At 43.0% G+C, this 23182-nt stretch overlaps 1 protein-coding gene and 1 long non-coding RNA gene across 8 annotated transcripts in view; one reads left to right on the top strand and one right to left on the bottom strand.

Moving 5' to 3' along the window:
• LOC112546791 (uncharacterized) overlaps window positions 1-11619 on the top strand; it is a 28127-nt gene extending 16508 nt beyond the window's left edge. Inside the window, exons 2-4 of the long non-coding RNA XR_003090498.3 lie at window positions 5024-5113; window positions 8175-8311; window positions 9548-11619. This is a non-coding gene — a long non-coding RNA (uncharacterized LOC112546791). The remainder of the gene's footprint in view (window positions 1-5023; window positions 5114-8174; window positions 8312-9547) is intronic.
• ELAVL2 (ELAV like RNA binding protein 2) overlaps window positions 1-23182 on the bottom strand; it is a 201619-nt gene that overhangs the window by 51735 nt on the left and 126702 nt on the right. For all 7 annotated transcript variants that reach the window (XM_075931470.2, XM_075931478.2, XM_075931476.2 and 4 more), the window contains one exon: window positions 12515-12618. In XM_075931470.2, coding sequence (XP_075787585.1) covers window positions 12515-12618 — 104 coding nt within the window. The remainder of the gene's footprint in view (window positions 1-12514; window positions 12619-23182) is intronic.

The raw sequence follows: 23182 nt of genomic DNA, 5'->3' as shown, positions 1-23182 counted from the left end.
TTATTCTTTACTACTGTTTCTACTAATTTGCCTGGTACTGATGTTAGACTTACTGGTCTCTAATTGCCAGGATCGCCTCTAGAGCCCTTTTTAATATTGGCGTTACATTAGCTATCTTCCAGTCACTGGGTACAGAACCTGATTTAGAGGATAGGTTACAAACCATAGTTAATAGTTCCGCAGTTTCACATGGGAGTTGGGTGAATGCCATCTGGTCCCGGTGACTTGTTTTGTTAAGTTTATCAATTCCAAAACCTCCTCTAATGACACTTCCATCTATGACAATTCCTCAGATTTGTCACCTACAAAGGACGGGTCAGGTTTGGAAATCTCCGACATCCTCAGCTGTGAAGACTGAAGCGAAGAATTCATTTAGTTTCTCCGCAATGCCTTTATTGTCTTTAAGTTGTCTTACACCCTCCTTCATAGATGGGGCTTCCGTCAGGGCTGATCCCCACTCTGGCACTACGAGTGCAGAAGGTGGAGGCTCACAAGAGATCTAATTACACCTTGTCTCTAGCAGGGCTACTCAACTTTGGAAGCCCCAGAGGCCGCAGTGGTACTCTGAGCACATGCTGAGGGCTGCAAAAGTGTGGTTGTATATACATGCAAATATATGTGCAAATAATTGCAAATATTTTTTTCACAGACGGGAATGAATACAAAGATTAAGGCAAGACAACACAACACACAGGTCCCATTTAAATCAGTTCTGCTGATATTAATAAGATGCAATATTTACCCAATTTCCACCCATATTTTTATGCAGTTTTAATTAGCAATGACAGTCCAGTAATTTAACTATTAAAACACATATCAACAGAAGACCATTATATTGACTTTTTTGCTTTGGCTCCCACCTGCAGGCCACATGTTGAGCCCTGTGTAAACCGACACTCCAACATAGGCCACAAACAAACGGGCCGCAGGCCACATGTGGCCTGCATGATGAATAGCCCTGCTCTATAGGCTTTGCTTATAAAAATTCCCCAGAGTCAGATTTACTGACTTTGGGGGGTAGCTGCCACCAGCAAGTGATTTACCCTAAAAAGGAGGAACACTTGAATTCCCTCCCCTCCCACAACCGGGGTATCCCAAGCTCTTGTTTTCAAGGTCTCGTGCAGCACAAAAAAAAAAAAAAAAAAGGAAAGACTGCAGTCTCTGGTAGCTGACCTCTTAGTCTGAGGCATGCAGATACATGTCTTATATGTTCCAGGACAAGAATCAAATCACCTGAAAAAGTTATTTTTGTTACAAAACAAAACAAAAATTTGATAAAGCATATGTCACAGAGAAACTAAGTAAAACAAAACAGAAAATCTCTGGGAACAACTCTTAGATGGAAGCATAGGCTCACAGAGCAGTTCAAATCAAACCACAAAAATAAAGAAAAATACCCTGATCATGACTGGATAGACTTTTCCCCTTTTTCATGATCCCTTCCAGGTTCAGTCCACTTCCATGCCCTGAATTCCTTGGAGGCATGGTAGTCCTGCCTGGGTTTAAACCATTCTGTCAACTCCTGGTTTAACTCTCTCACCAAGAAAGCAGGCAAGGAATCTTACACAAGTCAAATTTCAGCACTCTATCCCATTGGTTCTTCTGGCTCCCTGCCAACACCCGTGCTAGCTACCTAAATTTAAATCCTTAGGCTGTGTCTAGACTGCAGGGTTTTTTCAAAAAAAGTAGCCTTTTCCCGAAAAAAACTTCACCTGCGTCTAGACTACAGCCACGTTTTCAAAATTAAATCAAAAGAACACGGCTTTTCTTTCGATGGCGGTACTCCTCATTTCACGAGAAAGAATGCCTTTTTTCGAAAGTGCTATTTCGAAAAAAGCCGTTCTTGAATGCAAACAGGGCTTTTTCGAAAGAGAGCATCCAGACTGCCCGGGTGCTCTCTTTTGAAAAAGCGGCTTGCTCTTTCGAAAGAGGCTTGCAGTCTAGACGTAGCCTTAGTCACAAGGTGCTGGAGAGCACTCTTCCTATCCATCACAGGATCTCTTCACAAAATACAGGACTATGTAGCACTAGAATAACACGGCTACACAGGATTTCTTCAGACTTTCAGCCTAGACATTGAAGTTTACTTATGGTGTCTTGCAACTTTGTAGCCATTCCAGTAAATATGGAAAGTAGAAGAAACCATTGGAGATGCCTGTTCTAATTCCTAGATTTATTTCCCCTCCTCCCCCATGAAACAAATTGTTCCTGCAGACTAAAAACCAAGACATAACTGGCTTCCTCCATCTTTATTTTATACCCTAACATATCCACAAGTTTTTGTTTCTTAATCATCTACTGGCATCTTTTCAAAACTTATATTATATGCCTGGAAGGTATAAATGTTCCCAAAGAGTGAATACACACAAGTAGAACTACGTACAGGGGTATAATGATCATCTCAATCAAGTTAGATTTCCAACTAGTTCTTTTCTTTGAAATGCAATAACTCAGCACTAAAAAGGGTTTATTAAGTACTGTATTCAAAAAAAAATCTAAGATCACAAAATGCTTCCTTTAACACTCCGAATTACCATATTATGATCAAACTGGTTAGTTGAATCCAAGGCCTCAAACTGATTAGATTTGTAGACAGAAGTATATATATATAAAGTGCTACAATGGGCAACTATTTCTGACAGGTACTATTTGTACTGTATGTGTACAGTGGCTAGCAGAGTGTCTCATATCCTGGATTGAGGCTTCTCATACCACCTCAATAAAATAGATTTTTTTTCCTACTGCCAAAGTTCAAATGAGAAGTTAGAAATCATTTATTTTTGTAATCACGTAAGCACAACAATTCCTACCCATTACATGTTACTAAAACGCTCCCTCCCAGGGCAGGGCCAACAGTCAGTGCACTCTGAGTTCTTGGCCCCACTATTGGGAAGCCTCTGTATTAGAAGCAGCAGAGTAGAGTGGCAGGTAGGAGCCAGTCCACAAGAGGAGCCAGGGTTAAAAAAAAAAATCTGTTCCCTGTGCAGACCAGCTCCCATCTTCCACCCCATGTCACTGCCTCCTTATAGCAGCAGTAGTATGGGACAGCAGCAGCCCATGGCCACAGGGGGCCCCAAGCTCCCCACAGAGGCTACTCCATGGGATGCTGGAGCAGCCTCTGTCCATGGGAGCTTGGGCCCCGTGGACAGGGATTGCTGCCGCCCCATGCTGCTGCCTCAGAGGCAGCAGCATGGAATGGCAGGTGGCTCCCCTGCATACTCTTCATTTAACACTAGGACCAGCAGGCTGGGACTAGAGACAGCCTCCTGGTGAGCAGAACATGCAGGGGAAGGGAGGTTGTTGCGGATAACTGGGACTGTTTAAGTCTTGGTTAACTGGTTTGCCAACTAGCCATTAACATCCCTATTATAAACTGCTGTCATTACTATATTGGTCTGAAAAAGTTAGGTAAATGAAATCAACAATGCAAACTATTTTGCAAGTGTTTTATCCATCACTCCGTGACTCTGGAATAAAGATTAAAATAGCTCTGCTACTATTTTTTGCATTTGTAAATATTCAGTAAAAGAAGCTGTCATTTCCCATGCCTTTTGCAAATTCAAAGACCAATTATATCACAATACTGTGCCAAGCTCTAATCACATCCTCAATCAGGAGTCAAACATTCAGGGACAGCCTCACACTTTGAAGAATGTATGTGAAAACTAAGAGCTATTTACTGGCTGATCTGGGAAACCAGCAATAAGAGGACATTCGTTACTCACTTTGTGTAGCAATGACAGTTTGAGATGTGTCCCCTCCCCCCCATAGGTGCTCTACTCAAGTGTTGGTGTGCCCTCACGTGGGCAATCAGATTTTTAGCCTAGCAGTACCTTCTCCCATTTCGCATGTACAGTTGCCATCTCATTAGCTGCGCACTCAACACAGTCCCCTCTGTTCCTTTTCTACCAGAAATCCTTTAATGGACTCCAAAGTAGAGAGGAGTAAGGGAGGGCAGTGAAGCACGTACAATGGACACATCTTGAAGAACCATTGTTACAGCACAAGGGGAGTAACTTCCTGTTCTCTTTCAGTGTGTCTCCCCCCCCCCCCCCCCCACCATAGGTGCTCCACTCAGGTGACTAAAGCAATTCCCACAATGTGGAGATGGGTCTTTGGAGTCATCTATAAGACAAGGCCAGGACAGTGTCATGCACAGATGTGGTAGGTAATGGTCCTTGCTGTAATGCACAGTGTTGTACAAAGACCATGTAGCTGCTCTGCAGCAGTCAGCCAGAGATACAGTTTGTAGAAATGCAGTCAATTCAGCCATCATTCACGTGGAATGTGCAAGGACTGTCTGCAGTGAAGCTTTGTTTCAGAGCTGTAGCAGGTATTTATGCAGTTTGGTATCCACTTGGATAAGTATTGTGTGGAGACAGCTATTCCCTTGTGGAGATCAGACAGATATAAAGTGTCTACTGGATTTTCTAAAATGCTTAGTCCTGACTATGTCAAACGCAAGTGCCATCTTCCATAGAGGGTGAGTAATATTAATCACTTCTTGGGGAATCATGTGGTTTAGGGTAGTAAGTGGGTAGCTAAATGAGCTGAATGTGAAAACTAGAAACGACTTTTGGTAAAAATTCTAATGGGGTCTGAGAATGACCTCATCCTTGATGAGGAGCGTATAAGGTAGATTTGCCACGAGGGCTGTAATTACTCCTATTTGTTGCGTGGATGTGATTGTGATGAGAAAGGACACTGCTAATGGTTTGAAGGGAGTCTTGTTAGTCAGTCCAGTACAAGGCTGAGAGCCCATGGTAGAACAAATGGGCGTAAATGCGGATGTGTTTTGGATAGACCAGCTAAGACCCATTTGATGATCGGATGAGCACACACAGACGCTTACCAGTTCATGAAAGACCGTGATAGCTGAGTGGTAACTCTTATGGGGCTGATGGAGAGCCCTGCATCACTGAGGTCCATTAACTATTCCTGAACAGTTGGTACTGGGGAGGTATGTGCTTGTAGATGGCACTGATTGCACCATTCTTGAAACTGCTTCCATTTGTTTCAGTAGGTGTGCCTCAGAAGGACAACTACTACTGAAGAGGATGTGTTTTACTCAGAAGGCAACTATGCCATTGTGGAACCATGAAGAAGCCAGGTGGTGAGTTTCAGAGCCTGAGGATTCAGAGGACATGTTCGTCCATTGTGTTGAGTTAGGGATTAGGGATGATAGGGAGGGGAATGGGTTGGCAATAGACAGCTAATGGAGATAAGGAAACCAATGCTGTCTTGGCCAATGTGGATCTATCAGAATGACCTTGGCTCAGTCTGCTTGAAGAGGGGCCGTCTATGATATGGTGAAAGCATCTCCCATTGAATGTTTATCCTGCCCACTCTCAAGCAAAAGCAGTAACATTTGTGATTGATGATTGTTGCAAAAAAGGTCTAGGACCAGAAAACCCCACTGTCGGAATATAGGCAGTATGGTTTTGAGACAGAGCTCCCACTTGTAGTCTACATCTACACTGCAGGCTTCTTGCGCAAGAAGCTTTTTGCGGAAGAGATCTTCCACAAAAACTTCTTGCGCAAGAGTGCATCCAGACTGCATAGATGCTCTCTTGAAAGAAAGCTGATTGCTATTCACAGAATAACCACAGAGCACCTGTGCTTTTTGCAATTGGCTCTTTTTGCACAAAAGCCCCATTGCCCGTCCCCACACACCTTTTTCCACACGAGTTCTTGAGCAAAAAGGAGTTGTTTCTTGTAGAAAGAAGAATATCTACACCGCAAAACCCCTCTACATTTACTTGCCCAAAAATGCGCTTGAGGTGTGGACGCTCCACAGATTTTTGCGCAAAAATGGCCGTTTTTGTGCAAAAACCCTGTAGTGTAGACTTAGCCTTATTTTTCAGAAAAAAATCTGCTCAGTTTGTCTATCAGGTATTCTGTTGACTTGATATGTACATTGCTGTTGGCGTGATGTAGTTCTTCACGCACCAGTTCCAAAACTTGATTGCCTTGGCACATAGTAAGCATGATCAGGGAGCCTCCCTACCACCACCACCACCACCCATCTATTGATGTAAAATACATGGCGTGTTATCCATGAGGACATGATTTGTATGACCACAGATGAGTGTCAGGAAAAGACAATGGCCATCGCGGACCACCTTGAGTTCCAAAATATTGATGTGCAACCTTGCCTCCTGGCACTATCATCTTCCCTGGACCATGTGACATGCGCAGTTGGCTCCCCAACCCAGAAGGGATGTGTCTGTCATTACCCATGAGGGGTCTGAGTGGTGGAAGAGCACTCCAGAAAGGAGGTTGTGTGGGCAAGTCTACCATTGCAGAGATGTCAACAACAACATTGTAGGTGTGACTCACGTGGCAAGACTGTTGGGGAGTGCACAATGTCACCCAAGCCTGTAGGCATCTCATGTGGAGACTCACAAGAGGTACAACGAAGGTAGTGGCTGCCATGTGGCCTACGGCTTGAAGACATATGCAATCAGTTGTCACCAGGATATGCAATATACTGTCTATTATGTCCCAAAGGGTCTGAAAGCAGGGTAATGGAAGCAAGGCTTTAGCCATCATAGAATCTAGCAATGCTCTGGTTAATTCTATTTTCTGGGTTGGATCCAGAGTATGTTTATTGGAAGACCCAGATAGCAGAAAATGTCTTTAGTAATGTCCTTCATGATTAGTGTCTGCTGTGAAGTACCTTTGATTAGGTAGTCATCTAGGTATGGGAATACGATAACGCCTTGCTTCCTGGGGAAGGCTGTCACCACAGCCAGAGTATTGGAAATTACATTTGTTGCTGTCAACAGCCCAAAGGGAAGGACACTGTATTGGCAGCGTGTAGTATTCATTGCCCACTGTAAAGCAGAGGAACCTCCTGTGGGCAGGGTGTATTGTTATATAAAAGCATGCAACTTGGAGGTCGAAGGGCTGAGAACCAGTCCCCCTCACAGTGCACGAATGATAGTTCCTAAAGTCACTATCCTGAATTTGTGGTTGCAGACAAACTATTTGAGTCTCCTGAGATCTAAGATGGGTCTCCATCCCTCTGTCGTCTTGGAAGCAAGGAAATAGTTGGAATAGAAACCTCTTCCACCTGAATTTCACAGAACTCACTCTATGGTTCCCAGACTGAGTAGTTTTTGTGCCTCTGCCTGTAGAAGGAGCTTGATGAGAAGTGTCCCTGAAGAGGGACAGGGAGGGATGGTGGGTAGAGGGCACAGATGTAAAGAGGATCGTATATCCAGTTCTTGTAATCGCTGGGACCCATTGTTCCATACTGATGAGAGCCTAATGATAGTAAAAGGGCCTCAACTGATGATGGAAAATATGGGTGGTGTGCACCGGCTATATAAGGTGGTCACTCAGGCTCTTGACCACACCTTCAAATCTGCTGTTCAGATGCCGCTGATTGAGCGGTGGACAACTGGCTGTGCTGGGCTTCTACTACCAGGCCATTTTAGTCTGCTGTCAAATGCTCACTGCTGTTGTCTTTGGTAGGAGGTATCCCTTGATCTCTGCTAAGGAGTGTATCTCCTTCTCTTGCTGGGGATGTACACACTGCCCAACATTCAGAGGGTCGTACGTGAATCTTTGAGTGAAGTACTTTGTCAGTTTTGGCCACAAAAAGCAGATTCCGGTGACATGGCAGGTCGTCTACTTTGGTTTGTAGTTCATGAGGGACACCAGAATGCAGCCATGTGGTGCATGATTACTACAGCCACCATGTCCGCTACATCCACTGACACCTGGAGAGCCATTCAGGTGATGGATTGGCCCTTCATAATGCAATGTAGCTGTGGTGTCTCTTGCTCAGGGAGGTCATTTAACAACTTGTGCTACCTGGTATAATTGGCAAAGTCAATTAGTGACAAGAGCCATATAACTGAAAATTCTAAACTGGAGGGTAGCCAAATAATAGATGTTCCTTCCAAAAAGGTCTTTTATGCTGTTGGTCCTGAGGTGTTTATTTGAATTGTGGCTGTCTGGAATGATAGTGCACCAAAGAAATAGGCTGGGGGTGGGAGAAAAAAAGAAAAGAAATCCATCCCCTTAGCCAGGACAAAGTACTTTCTAGCGCTCCCCTGATTAGTCAGTGTAACAGAGGATGGTGACAGCTAAATAGCACTACCAATAGATGAGGCTGTTCTGGAACCAACTGAAGCTATCTGTTGCTTTTCTTGTACTTCCCGCAGGGCTAGGTCTTGTGATTGTGCTACCCTCTTAAACAGGTCCTGAAATTGCTTCAGGTCGTTAGCAGGGGGAGAGAAAGGAAACAGCCTCATTGGGGACAAAGACAATTGTGAGAGTGGAGACTGACAATCTGACTGAGGTAGGTCATCATCTTCCTCCTCAGGACCGGTGTGGGTGGTGGCTAAAGGTGATGGTGGAGGACGGGTTGGAGAAGATTGAGTGGTCTGCAGAGAAGACCATGTTGTGCATGCTGGGGTGGCCACAGTTGGTTCCCACAATCAGTGCCAAAGTAATAGGTGAGTGGGATATTGTCCCCATGGTGGCCATTGAGGTTGATATTGTGGTGGATGAGGCCACAGGTGGATAAACCAAGGGTACTGCAGGGCATGGTACAGTAATCAGTGCCTGCTTGAATGCCAAGTGGCGGCAAAGCTGGTTGGTGATGAGTGCTGGGAGGAAAATCTACTCCCATGCCCAGTCCAGTAACAGGGAAGACTTATTAGGGGAGAACAAGATGTTCTCATAGGAGAGAGAGAGAGAGAGTGCAGGCTAGAACCTTCAAGCCAAGGAGAATTCGGAGATGTGTTCTGTCACGATTGTCGTGTCATTCAGCACCGAGGTTCTGTTTTCTGCACTCTTGACTTTAGCTCTTGTGGTGCTGGAGCATGCCTCAGTGCCAGTGAACACTGAGAATCTGAAGACTGTGGTGCTGCCAGCATGTCTGTCAAGGCCAGTAAGGGTGGCATATCCACCTTTGTTGGTGCTGGTGCTGATGTGAAGAGGAAGTGGCCTTCCTCTTAGGTTCCAACCCAGAGCTTTTTGTAGGTGCTGTTTCCCACTTTTGCGCGCTGCCGGAGGTAGTCAGCTCTGGGGAGCGTGCAGCACAGGATATTGACAGCACAGCTAGTATTGACAGCACAGCTAGTAAAGACCATGGCAGAACGATTTGGTACATACAGGAATCCTGTTTAGGCAATAAACTGGCCCTTTTCCTCAGACTTAAGAGGTTCCTAAGGTGTGGTTGTCTTTGCTTTTGTGGTGGTTGGAGGGATTTCTCCCATATCAAAGTTTTAAGCCTAATTTCCCAATCTCCACCGGCCCTGGAAGTCATACCCTGACTGTGTGGGCATTTCTGCGCCACGTGGCCTTCGCCAAGGCACCAAATACATTAAGCATGCCCATTGAAGGTGGGCATTGAGTCTCTGCCCAAGTTTTGAGCCCAAGCGATCCTGGCATTTTGAAGAACTAGGGTGAGACAAATATAGAGTAAGGTAAAAGAATAGGGAGCAACAGTGTTGTTTTGTTAGGTTTAGTTTTTTCTTAAAAGCAGAATATCAAAAACTATCAACAAATTAGTTATTCTCTCTTTTTCTAGTGAGGAGAGCACTACTTAAAACTCCCATTTTCTTCCAAGGATGGCAGAAAAGGAACTGAGGGGACCCAGGTTATGCACACAGCTAACAGACGAAAACAGCACAAAATGACAACTGTTCATGCGTGACTTGGGAAGGCCCTGCAAGGCTAAAAATCTGATTGCCGGCACAAGGATGCACTAACACTTGAGTGGAGCATACCCAGCGACACCACTCAAAGGAGAACTCTGACCAGTTTGTTTGGACTTGCAAATTTTAACCTGCCCTTATCCACATGTGCATTCTGAATCAAAACATAGCCGTACATATAGTAGATATACAGCCAGGTCTTACCAGAGTCACTAGTTCAGGGCTGATCTAGTGATTCCGAAATCAAGAAATAAGCATCTTATTCCAGGTTGTCTGTTCTCAGCTTTGAAGTAGATATAACAGCAGGCCTTTGACAAGAATCTTGTGGGATACTTACCACTATGTAGAAGTTCTGACACTATTAAGGATAATTACTACAACTGTCCAGTGAAAACAAATCTTAATCCCAAAACATTAAATATCCTTTATTTCAGAAGCCACCTTGGGAAAAAGATCAGTTTTGATGGTCACTCATTTCAGAAACCCCACAGCAATTCACTAAAACCTCTCTGAATACCAAAGAGCACATCAGAGAAGAATAGATTCTTTCCCAAGCCCAGAAATATATATCACAGAACACCTCAAAACTTGCAAGTCATCATCTCAGCCAACTGACAATGCAGGGCTTCCAACAGATCCTCACAAAGGGAAATACAAAAGATGGTGGATCTCCATATTTAGAGGTTAAGACTGAGCTTGACAAAGCCTTGGCTGGAGTTGATCCTGTTTGGACTAGATGACTTCCTGAGGTCTGTTCCAACCCTCAACTATAAAACTCCTGTCTTCAGACCAAAATCTGGCTCTCCACCGCATTATGTGCAACTCCCACTCAACTCAATCAGTTTGCAGTCATTGTGAATAGAATAAGCAGCACTTAGGCTACATCTACACTGCACACTGAGAAAGTTTACAACATTAGACCACAAAAAAGTGTTCCTTTAAACTAGATCATCAAAAACAACAAAAATATATTTAAAAATATGCAAATTCTTTAACAGTCTCTCCCTCCGTTTGCTTTTCATGAGTTCAAGAAAAATCTTTTCAAGAGTCAAAATCTGCTAGAGAAACAAGTCTTTCACACCCCCAGTACCTGTTGTCACGTTTTTCATATTAAAGCATTCTGCAGCCCTGTTTAAACACTGTTTAACAGACTCTAGAACAGCAGCATTTAATAAAATTTGTGGATGACTTAATTTTAATAAATCTTATAGGTTTGAGGAAACATCCCCTGCCTTCTTCACTCCCCTCACCCACCAACAGCAACTTTGCCTCTAAAATGTTTTTTTAAAATGTCCCAGATTCACTTTTAAGTTTAAGCCTTTTCACAAGCAAACTACATGCCCAAAGGAGCAAGTCTGGTCTCAGTCAAAAAAGGCAGAATAGGATATATTTGGTAGCTGAGCTCTGAAGTCACTAACTAAAGCAGCCATTGTCTTTAACTTTAATTACAGAGAGCAGGATGACAGTTGCCTTTAGACACTGCACAAAGCATAGTACAGAGTTAGGTAAATACAAGAATGAACAATATTTTATTGATACCAACTTCCCTTGAGAGATGAAGCACTTCCTGACAACTTACCCTGTTTAACCTGTGTTACTTGGCTTCTACAGCCCAACAAATTTCTCTGAAGACTCTAGGATGTTAGCATCCTTCTTACTGAAGAAATTCTGAAGAGACTGAGCAAATTAGGACAGACACTTAAAAGGCCAAGAAAGTAGGACATGTGAGGAAAGATGGGAAAAAATAACTAGGTTTGTTTAGTAAGAAGAGGAGACCAAGGTGGACATAACAGTCTTCAATTTTATAAAAGCTATTATAAAGAGAAGAGTGACAAGTGGTACTCCTTACCCAATGAGGACAGGACATGAAGAAAGGGGATTCAACTGCAGCATAAGAGATAAGATATTAGGAAAAGATTTAGGATGTTAGGAAAAACTATTTGAGTCTAAGCACTGAATAAATCACCTAGAGAGATTATGGAATTTTGCTTATTAGAGGTTTTCAAGAACAGGTTAGAAAAGTCATATGTCAAGGATAATCTAGATATTACTGAGTGTTCTGAGGTGCAGGGGACTGGACTAGATGACCTACTAAGATCCTTCCACACCTTTCCAAGATTACGTCTATTCTCTACAGAACTGTAAAACTGTATTGTGGCTTAGCCTGATAGTAGTTGGGAAGCAAAAACTGAACCCAAAACATTTCAGACAAAGACACATTGAGACTACCTATCAGTTATTGGACTTGTAAGGTATGTCTATGCTGCTATTAAAAATCCATAGCTGGCCTATGACAGCTGACTCACGCTAAGGGGATGTTCAGCTGCAGTGTAAACATTCAGGCTCAGGAAGGATCCTGGGCTCTGGACCTTGCAAGCTTGAGTCAGGTGGCACAGGCCAGACACAGATATCTAATTACAATGCTAAGGTTCTTCATACTCCTCCAGCCTTATTCATTTCACCATACTTGATTCTGAATAGGTTCTCAAAGTCTTAAGAAACATTAACAGTGCACTCAGAGGAAAGATATAGGGAAGTGGTGCAAGCAACAAAAGCTTTCAGAAATACAATATGGCATATATTCTAATGAGGGAAACCTCAAAGTTTATAATGAAATCCATTCAACTATAAGCCAGCAATTATAAGGCTCCATTTCATAGGCAAAAGGTAAACCTATATACCTCCAATATGGAAACAATTTGTCAGACAGTCATGTTAACAATTGGTCACTGAAACATACTAGTTTGTGACTCTTAAGCCACATGGGGAAAGGGAAGAGAACACATTGTGATGATTAGTGTAACAAAAACAGACTTAAATCTATAATTAGTACCACATACTTTTATTGTTTTGGTTTGAAGTCTCAATCCATTCAGTGTGTTGATAGCTTTTTCAGCATCCTTGGGGTCAATGTAGTTCACAAAACCATAGCCCAAGCTCTGTCCTAGTTTAAGAGGAGAAAAAAAAAAAAAAGAAAAGAAAAGAAACCATTACTTCTGCAGCACTACAATAAATGAACTATGGTATTTAATGTATATACTGCACAATATACACTATACACTAGAAAAGGCTACCTGACATTCCAATTATTCAGTGGCTTATTGCTCCTATCAGTTCTGTCAGACTGTATTAATATTTATGACTGGCTCTGCCTACATTCTCATTAACTGACCTAAGTTTCGCAGTGAATCAAAATACCCAGTTCCATTAAGAATTTGAAACATTCTCTGAGAAATCTGATCAGATTGAGAGGTAGGAGGAAATGCAGAAGCTGCCATAGATGAAACACTGAGTTTTGACACATCACTAATTTTCTCCATTCAGTTATGGAACAATGAGGAAACTTTCAGATAGCACTTAAAAGCTTAAATTTTTCAAATAGATTAATTAGAAAATTCCTAATTCTGAATAAAAATATTGATTTACTAAATTACGAAAGCAATCGTTTAATATAAAGCTAAACTCTTCTTCGGATATTTACTTATAGCATATTCAAGTCTTCAAACTAGAATTGCACCACTGAAAAGACCTTTAACATATGTTCATGCTACTCTACTACATATAATTGATAATCAGTAAAAGATATCTTCATAAAAAGATAGGGCAATTGGGTTTGGGGCATCTACAATGACTATTACACAATAGTCAATACAGCCCAGATCTTGAAGAGTGAACTGCATCTCAGTATGTAGCTGTACAGGAGGAATTACAGATTACAAAAACTTTTTGAAACTTCAAATCCTACCACTATGAACGTTAGTTGCTAGGACTGTAACAATCCTTTAATAAAGATTTTCTCCATGTGTGTACTCAAACGACTATCAACAAGCAAAACCTTAGCTAGTTTAGGATTAACAAAAACGTAGCAAACATTTTTCATCTTCAAAGAACTTTACAACCACTAATTTTCAAAGCTGTTGGAGAACTGAGTTTTATTTAGAGATGGGCATATGAGCATTAGACATCAAGATAAAAATGTTGATGTTTGGATGCCTAAAATTAGACACCTAGACTTACATGCAGACACCTAGGTGATGGTGCTGTCAAAAGGTGCTCGGTACCCACAAGTCCCACTTGCAGAGTATTAGTTAAGGGTAAGAAAATAACATTCCTCTTTAAAATCTGCAGAGATTTCGGTCTTCAGTAGCATGAACACATTGGAGATGCAAATGCCCATACATAGCACTGACCAAAGGAGTAACAACGTGTTCAATGTTTTAGAGGGTCAGCCATGTTAGTTGGGTTCAGCAAAAACAAGATCAGTGGCACCTTAAAGGCCAACATATTTGGGCATAAGATTTGAGCCCACTCTTTCAGATAAAACAAGTTTTGGCATGAGCATTCCTGAGTGGGATCTGACAATATGGAAAGTTAGTGCCCAAAACGTTCACAGCTTCTCACAAAAATTCTAATAATTTCAATGGGACAACGAAAGTATACACACAATTTAGTGACTTTTCTTCGAAAATCTTTACGCACTCTTTTGTCCCATCTCTGAATACAGCATACAGGAGGCCCACAACTTGTGACCCCCCGCACTTACAACCCTTTTTATAAGTGCAGAAGGAGCCAGAAGCCTCCGACTTGTACTCAGCCCGCATTCACGATGGTGCACAGCACGTATCTTAAATGAGGGTTTGAGTTATGATGCCCCCGACTTGCAATGCTTCCCCCAGAACCAATCACGTCGCAAGTCTGGGGCCTCCTGTATTTAAGCACTCCATTATGCTCCTAAACATGTAGGCCTAACAGCTGAAGATCACTGTCTGTATCAGTGAAAACTAACTTCTTACCAAAGTGTTAATCAGCATGAACCCTCATAAAAAGTCCAGCTATTGAACATGTGATTTTATTTATTCACTTACACAGAATTTTTCTAAAGCAATACTTTATGACCTCAGCAAATGCCTAGGCTAAACGTGAGATTTAATATATGTGGAATTTATAGGGGTTGAAAGGAGGGTTAAAAAGTTTAAGTAGAAAAAGCTGTTCGAGATTTTCCCTCTTTTACCACATACACCAGGGGTCTCAAACTTCCAGCCTGTGAACCATCTCCAGCCAGAGCCGTTGCATAAGCCATCCTAGGAGCCCTGGGGAAAGCCTCTCCGTTCCAGTCCCAAGCCCTGCCCCTATCCTCATTGCTCTGTACTCTTGCCCCACCCGTGGCATCCCATCCACTGTGGGACACTCACAGTGGGAGACAGCCTTGGGGATTACGGGAGGTGATGGGGAAGAGATCTGGCTCAAGGCAGCAGCAGCAGCAGCAATTGGGCCCCTCTGCTCTCCCCATGTCAGAGAGCCATGGGGAATCAGAGCACACTCACACCACTGTGTTTCCCTTTCCTAAAGCTCCCAACAGCACGGGGAGTGCCCGACCTCAGCTGCCAAACCATATAAGGTCTCCTTGGTAATTCCTAAGGCTGTGTCCCTTGAGGGACAGATTGCCATAAGGAGAGAGGGCAGGGCAATAGTGGGAACAGGTATAGCCTGGGGGGGCAGCGAGGGGAAGAAATGGAAATAGAAAGGCCTCTCCCTGGCCCATTGGGACTCCCTAACTAGATTATGTAGTTGGCCCATGGGCTGGGAGTTTGAGACTCCCGATATACATCTACACAAAGGCTAGGTCTAGACTACATCCCTCTTTCGAAAGAGGGATGTAAATGAGGCCAAAAGTGCAAATGAATTCCGGATTTAAATATCCTGCACTTTATTTACATATTCATGTCAGATCACTGTTTTGAAAAAGGGTATTTCGACAGTGAAACCGCAGTCTAGACATTGTTCTTTTGGAAAAAAACACCTTTTTCGAAAGAACCAGTACTCATTTTTTCCAGGAACACAGTTTACGAAACACTGATCTAGAACAAATAAGATTTTTCTATTCAATCTTTTTAAAAGGAACACACATAATAAATTGATAATATTTGAAGAGCAAGATTGTGAAAGCCAACATATAAACATTGATGAGTTTGCATAACTACAGTCTAATTCCAAAAATAATCTTAGCCAATGTCATAACTAGGAGCTACTAAGGAGAGTCTCAATTAGCTGGAGAGTGAGGAAAGGGTTAAGCAACTCTGGGAATACACCTGAGGGAGGGGGCTTCTGGCATTCAGCCAATGAAATGCATATAGGCATCTCAAACCAAGGGAAGGTTTTTCCCCCTGTTATTCTGCTCAGAGCAGTTTTTTCAGCAGGTAACGAGGGAGTCGGGCTTTCCCAGGAATGGATTCCTTGAAATATGTAAGTAGGGAAAAGTTTAGATAGCCCATTGGGTTTTATTGTTTTCCTTATTGGGGACTTGGAAATCATGTCTGAGCTGGTTAATCGTTTTTGTCTTTTGTAACTAAGGATTACAGCCCAGGGATTCTCCCCGAGTCTAATTTCATTCCATGGCTGTTTTAACACCCAGTCAATTACTATACTTAAAACAATAGTCTTGTTTTGATAATAAAAGTGTTTTCCTTTTTATTCTGATAACTGTTATTGGTTGATTTTTGTGTCCTTAAACCAACGTGCCTAAGTTACTCAGGAGGAGCACAGCCCCATTGTTCTTTGCGGATTCCCTCTGTTTTCCCAATTCTAAGCGAAACAGAGATTAGGGTAGGAGGGAGAACTTTGCCTCAAGGAGAGGATTCCCAAATGAGATCTTCCCTGGAAAAGCATTATTTTTTATTTTACTACCCTTGCGTGGTAACAGCAATCAATCGTCTTCCTTTTGGGTCTCAGGGAAACAGACCAGACAAGTTTCTCTGGGAGTTAGAGACAGGTTCTTAAGAGTTTATTCTACTAGCTGGCCCCCATATCTACACTCAAAGTGCGAGGTTGGGGAACTGAGCTGTGATAAAGAGGAGTGCTTGCTACCCCCACTCCAGCCCTGTGGTTTAAATGTAGTAAGAACCAGTGTGCAGGCACCCCAGCTCTTACCTCATTTAAACTACAGAGCTGTAGCAAGGTTAGTTCCTGGGGGCAGCACGAGCCAGGACTCAGCAATCTCGACCTGCACCAGTTCCAGGATCACTACACCTCTGCTTTTTGAATGTAGTAAGAGCTGCCTGGCTCTTACTACATTTAAAAGACAGATGGCAGCAGGGGACCAGGTCTCACTTCCCATATAGAGACTGGGGTGCTCCACACACTAGCTCAGGCCCAGGCAGTCAGGTGATGCAGATCAAAAAGCAGCTTCTGTTAGAAGTTGCTTAAACTTTTTTTGATCTTTTGGTGCACTAAGCTTGAAAACCTTGCAGTTTTTACAGTGCTCAGAACAATGGGCCTCTCCCGACCACCTCAGGCACAAGTCATGGATGTTGCTAATTGGCCCAGACTTGCAACAAGTACTGCAAGCCTCCTACTTGGGCTTACAGCATATCTTGTGGCCCCAGACAGGCGGGGATTCAGAACAATCCCATCTACCAACTAACAGTGAACTAAAAAAAAAATTAACACTACAACAATAGCTATTATCTAACTGAAATGGCTAAGGGAATACTTGCAAGCACTGTTCCAGTGCCACCATGGACCGTAAGAAGGAACTGAAAAGTGGGGGGGGGGGGGGGGGGGGGGGGGGGGGGGGGGGGGAAGAGGAGGAAGAGAAATCAGGTCAACAGGATCATAATGAGCACCATAATGGTACCTCTCCAGGGGGCTCCAAAACCAACCCCACACGGACTGCTAAGGGAAAAAGTTGCAGATGTCCATGCACATGGCGCAGACACATCTGATTGCAATCAACGTGCACAATCATTGAATAGCCACTGATTAACAGGGTGATTTTTTACAGATATTAAACCCAGAGAAGGGGCTCCATAACTAAGTAAGATTCAGATGAGTAGTTGCTACATTTATGGTGACCCAATAGATAAGAGGTGGTATCCATCAAATTCTAATCAAGAGCTGAAGAATATGTGCAGGGAGAAATGTCACTCATCTGAAGTGTAAGCCTCCAAAAACAGTAAGGATGTTAAGGACTAGCTGACTGTTAGATAATCAACTAGTTGATTCCCCTGCCCCTTGCTGAATCAAATAGAGGCAGCAAGGGGGGGGGGGGGAGTGGAGGGGGTACTTCAAAACAGCAGCACAGCAGATCCCAGACTCAGCTGTGTGGTACTGCCCCTTTGAAATGATGAGGTGGCTTTTCAAGGCGGCAGTGCCATGTGGAGCCCAGCTGAGACTGACCCCAGGTTCTGCTGAAATGCCGCACAGAGCCTGGGATCAGCTAGGGAGTCCCCAGCTGATCCTAAGCTCTGTGTGGCATTTCAAATCAGCAGCACAGCATGGAGCCTGGGGCCAGCTAGAGAGTCCACTGCTCCATACTGCCCTTTTGCTTTGAAACGCACAAGAGCCCCCTCCAGGGACTCTTGTACACTTCAAAGCTGACATGCCCACGTGCAGCCAGGAATCAGCAGGACTTCCTATGGGTCCCAGGCTGCATGTGGAGTTCCACATTCCTCCTTTGAAATGTACAAAAGCCCCAGCGGGGGTTCTTGTACATTTCAAAGTGCCTATCAACTACTTGACTAGTAAAATAACCGATAGTTAACATCCCGAATATGTTACCCACATAGCCCTAACTTCAGACAGATGAGGAAGAGACACTACTCCTAATGTTGAGCAATCAACTAGCAAAGTAATTTCTGGATCTTCACCCTTCTACTCCCATCACTACCTGGAGAAATTCTTACTTGCAGACTCTTAAAGGTGTAGTTTTAGAAGAGCTGCCTGCTTATTTGTAGTTTTACCCTCTATTTCCAGGGCCATGAATGCCAATTTCTCTATCAATCACTTGGTTCTCCTAAGGCAGGTAACAAGCATCGAAGATTTTTGCTGGACCATTATCTTTTCCTAGAAACATTTCAGTTATGCTTGTGGTCAATCTGGACACAGCAAGGTGAATCTAAGAAGGCGTCAGTTACAAAGACTGCTGCCAAAAATCTTATGCAGGAACAGCTTTGGATGAGGTTCCTACTGGTAGGTCAGACTGTGAAGCTATCCTATTTAGAGAGTTAGATTTGAAGAGCTGGCCTCAAAGGGCTATAAAGCTGCCTTTATTAAAGTGTCAGAGGGGTAGCCAAGTTAGTCTAACTGGAAAAAGTTTTTAAAAAAAGCAACAAATAGTCTAGCAGCATCTTAAAGACTAACAAAACAGGGAGACAGCATCATGAGCTTTCATGGGTTTACTAAAGTGATCCATTCTATTCTGTGGTCACTCTGGTCTTCACAAAAACCTTAAGTAGAGGACTTAGAAGCCACTGGGATCTTGGATCGTGGGAGTTTCATAGTGACTTTGCTTACTTTGCATAGCCTACATCTACAGCTAGTTTCAGATTTTCCTTTTCCAAGTTACTTCACAGCTGTGGTGTAGGAAAGTCCATCTCTAGAGATTATGCAGCTGAATTTCCAACCTGAGTACTTTCCTGCATACTGCAATTACATGTTACCAGGCAGATCTATTTGCCAGAGTCAAAATGTCACTTGTGCCCACCTTCTCACATCTTCATTTGTAATATTAAAATAACGCAATACTGGCGACAAAAGGGGATGTTTGTTTAACCTTCAATTTCCTAAATGACTACTAAGAATAAACATAAGAGGTTGCTCACCTGTGCAGTAACTGATGTTCGAGATGAGTGTCTATGTGGGTGCTCCACAGTAGGCATCTGTGAACCAATGCACTGTGGTTCAGAGTTTTCAGAGCAGTATCTTCGAGACTGCACATGCCCGATGCCTGGGCTGCACGCCCTTAGTGTCCTGGCATCGTGCATGTATGGGCTCCCCCATCCCACCAGTTCCTTCACTACCTGGGAGAAAAAATCTTGAGGAAAATCTCTGAAGAGAAAGGGAGGGTAGTGGAGCACCCAGAGGGACACTCATCTCAAAAGAACACCAGTTACTGCACAGGCGAGTAATCTCCTCGGAAGGGAGGGAGGGGTCCTGTGGGTGCACCATAGTAGATGATTGTAAAGCTGTATGTTTTAGCAAGGCCGTGGAGAGGACTGCCTTGACGACAGTCTGATCTGATACCCTTGTGGCAGCTCAACAAACCTGCGATCAGGACCTTGCATAAAAAGGTTACTGAGGCACCCACTCAAATGGTTGTAGGAGAATTATTGGGGGAATTGTGAGAGTCTAATACTGCCAGAGATCCAGTGGGTGTGTCTGCAACAAGATGGCTTAACCTTGCTATGGTCTGCAACAGAGTCAAAAAAGCTTGTGAGACCTAAATGGCTTTGTTCGATGCAAATAAAAGGAGAGTGCCTGCATACATCAAGTGTGCGCACTGCTTACTCAAATGAATTGGCGTGGGGCTTGGGAAAAACGTGGGAAGAGCAGGCCTTGTGTTGCCTGGTGAGTGGTTAGTGCAGTGCCAGAGGAGGTGCCTGAAGTGTTCTGCAGCATTATCAGTGCTGGGTGGTGCTGTATGTTGTGAAGCAGGCAACTCGAAGCCTGTAGTCTTGGCATGGGGTTTCTGTACACCGGATTTTATTGCCATGCCAGAGGCACCTGGAGCATCTCAAGCACTGAGGCATAGGTACCTTGGATGTTCTCCGCATTGAGGCTGTTGGGGAAACTGGAAGGTTCACAGGTACCAAAGAGGCATGCTTTTGCACCATTTTTTTCCATCTCTGGTAGACTGAGGGGTTTCCGAGTCTTGTCCTGGGGCCAAAGCTGGGTGTAACGATTTTTCAAGCAGTATTGGTTTGAGACAAAAGTCTCTGTTCTGATGGGCTCATGATTTAAGTTTTGAGTAGCGAGTACACTTTTGGGAGATGAGCTTCCCCAGAGAGCAGACACATTGAAAGTGTCTATTCGGAACTAGAATAGGGTTGTTGCAATAAGAGAAATGTTGGATGCATGGCTCACCAGGCATCCTATCTAACTGGAGCAGGAAAAAGGAGTGGGGGAGGGGGAAGAAGAGAAGGGGTTTTCCTCCCCTTCCTCTCCCAAAAGGGAGGGAAAACCTGTAACTATCTAAGAAAAAATGAGAACAGTCTGACTTATCTATAAAATAAAGAAGCAACAGCAGAGCTCTGGCTGGGGATGGTAGAGAAGGAACTGGGGTGGGAGCTTTCAAATGCGCGGTTCCAGGACAACATGGGTGCATGGCCCAAGCACTGAGCATGAGCAGCCCCAAGGATACTGCTCTGAAGAGTCCAATCCATGGTGCAGGGGTATACCAACATCTACTGTAGAGCACCCACTGGGACACCTCTTGAACAGGAAATTACAAGAGATGTTACTAGTTGTGTGAAATACCCATTAGGAGAATGATTTTTCTTCAGGAAAAATTTGAGAAATTTTCCTCAGGTGACAAAGATAAAAAGAAAAGCCCTTAATTGTAAATGTATAGCACAATATACAAAGTATTAACTGAGGCACAATAGACATTATAATGCAAAGGTTTCCAGTATTTTCTTAATTATTTTCATTTTTAATCTTCCATTACAGTTTGTTTTCATATCTGATTTATGACTAACTTTGACAAATTGAGTTATTCGTTATAAACACAATGCTACTTGATAGCAAGTGCTTGTGGCTTGAATGAACACTGCAAAAATATTTTAAAGCTGTGTTTTTAAAATGACTTTGAAGGCAGATTCTTAAAAAGTCATCAAAATAGTTAAGTGACTCAACCAACTGTAATTCCAGTTTTGGCACCAGATACAGTATAACACTTCACGATCAAAAGTTCAGTTACAGCAAGTTGTGTTTTGTTTGAGCCACGCGATTGAAGGTTAGGGTTCTCTTTGTAACGCTTCACCCACCTCTTTTAAAAGGGGAGTACTTTAATTGTTTACGATCTCAATTTCCCCAGGCCAACTAAGGCAGCAAGTTTCAGAGAGATTCAGTATCTAGACTTTAGAGAGCCAGATTAAGTTTACCACCTGTATAAAACAGGGTTCTAAAGTGCTCCTGTGTGCTGGAATCATGGTCACTTTTTACTATTTGTCACTTCCCTAGGAGAAAAGTGAAAAAGTTACATACTTTTAAAGTGACATGTTTATGAAGTATGGTAATCCAGCTCTGAACTTTAATGAGCCACAATTTTGTGATAAACCTACACACATTAGCAAGATCAGTCCTCTCTTGTCCAACACAGATGCAGAGAAAGAGCACTATAACTCTGTTTGCAACCTACAGTGCATATTGCTGACTACAGCATACTAACGTCACAGAACAGCTGGCTGGTTTTACATAGACTGTTGCTACTTCTGTGCTCTAGGATGCTTCTCTTCCTCTGCAGCTGTTGACACCCAACAGGAATTCTGTTTTAGGGATGGAGAAAAGCAGCCAGCCAGAACTAAGTTCAATTTAAGCCAAGCAACTACCAATTTGCTCCTTTTGAACTCTGAGCGTTTAATCTTCAAAATAGAAGTGTCACTATCCTGCATCTTTACCGATGTAAGGCAAAGACTAAAAAACCTACTCTCATCCTAAAACGGTCCATCTGCATCAGAGTTCACACAGATGGAGCAGCAGCATGTAGGAGATCTGTTCATTGTGCCAATGTCATACTTGTTGAATTTGCTGCCTGTTGGCATGGGACTTAATGCACTCTAGGAAACCCGCATATTTAAAAAAAAAAGAATTAAGGCAAGCCTATTCATTTGCAGTTCTCCTCAAATGCAGGTGCACATTTAACTGTACAGTAACCACTATTTAAAAAACATGATCAGATATGACTACATGCACAGTGATAAATATCCATAAAATTTCTTTTGCCTCTTAAAAATCTAATTATAGGAACTAACAGTATCACCTGTGTTTTGGTAAAACACTATGCCAGCTGACAGGCTCGTTCCTTTCACTAGGATCTCTCACCTAAGGAAGTGCTTCAGCTGAAATAAGGGATGCACATCAAGCCAACAGACTCAGGTCCCTGTGAAGTTTCAAATTGCACTGCAATGTCTCGATTATGCAACTTCCATCTTTGATCACTATGTAGAACTTAAATGACCCAACTGAATAATTATAAGCATAACCAGAGGGAGTTGCTATCTCTCATAACTCTCATTTTCCCTCTATGAAAGAAGAGATGTAGCCCTCCCCATTTCTTCCATAAAAACAGAAACAAAATATCTATCCCTTATCATAGAACTCTACCCTGAAAGCCATTCTATAGCAATCCACATACTTTATTGGCCCTGCCACCAATCTCCAGGCACGTGGGACATTATGAACAGATCTGTTGACTGAAACTTGAGAAAATTCATCCAGCTTAAAATAGAAAGCCTAAATGGCAAGCTGAACAGAAAGGCCTAGCACTTCAGTGTAGAGTGTTGCTGAATTTAAAGAATTCAAGAGATGACTTAAGATTTGACATTTGAGGAAATAGTTCAAACTTTACCACCACCTAAGCCTATTATTTAGCAACAAAAGTGCTGTTGACATGCAAAAGTGAAAACCGTTCAAGCTACTTTTTCTGCCTCCTATTGTTGATATTTCATGGCTACATTGCTTTGCTCTCTCAACAGGGGTGCTAGCAATGTGAGTAAGCATCCCACAGTGAA

This window comes from Pelodiscus sinensis, chromosome 6 (genome assembly GCF_052426305.1).
Source record: "Pelodiscus sinensis isolate ZL-2025 chromosome 6, ASM5242630v1, whole genome shotgun sequence".
In the NCBI taxonomy this organism is placed as follows: domain Eukaryota; kingdom Metazoa; phylum Chordata; order Testudines; family Trionychidae; genus Pelodiscus; species Pelodiscus sinensis.
The sequence above is the reverse complement of the archived record's forward strand: the minus strand, read 5'-3'. Positions and strand labels throughout refer to the sequence as shown.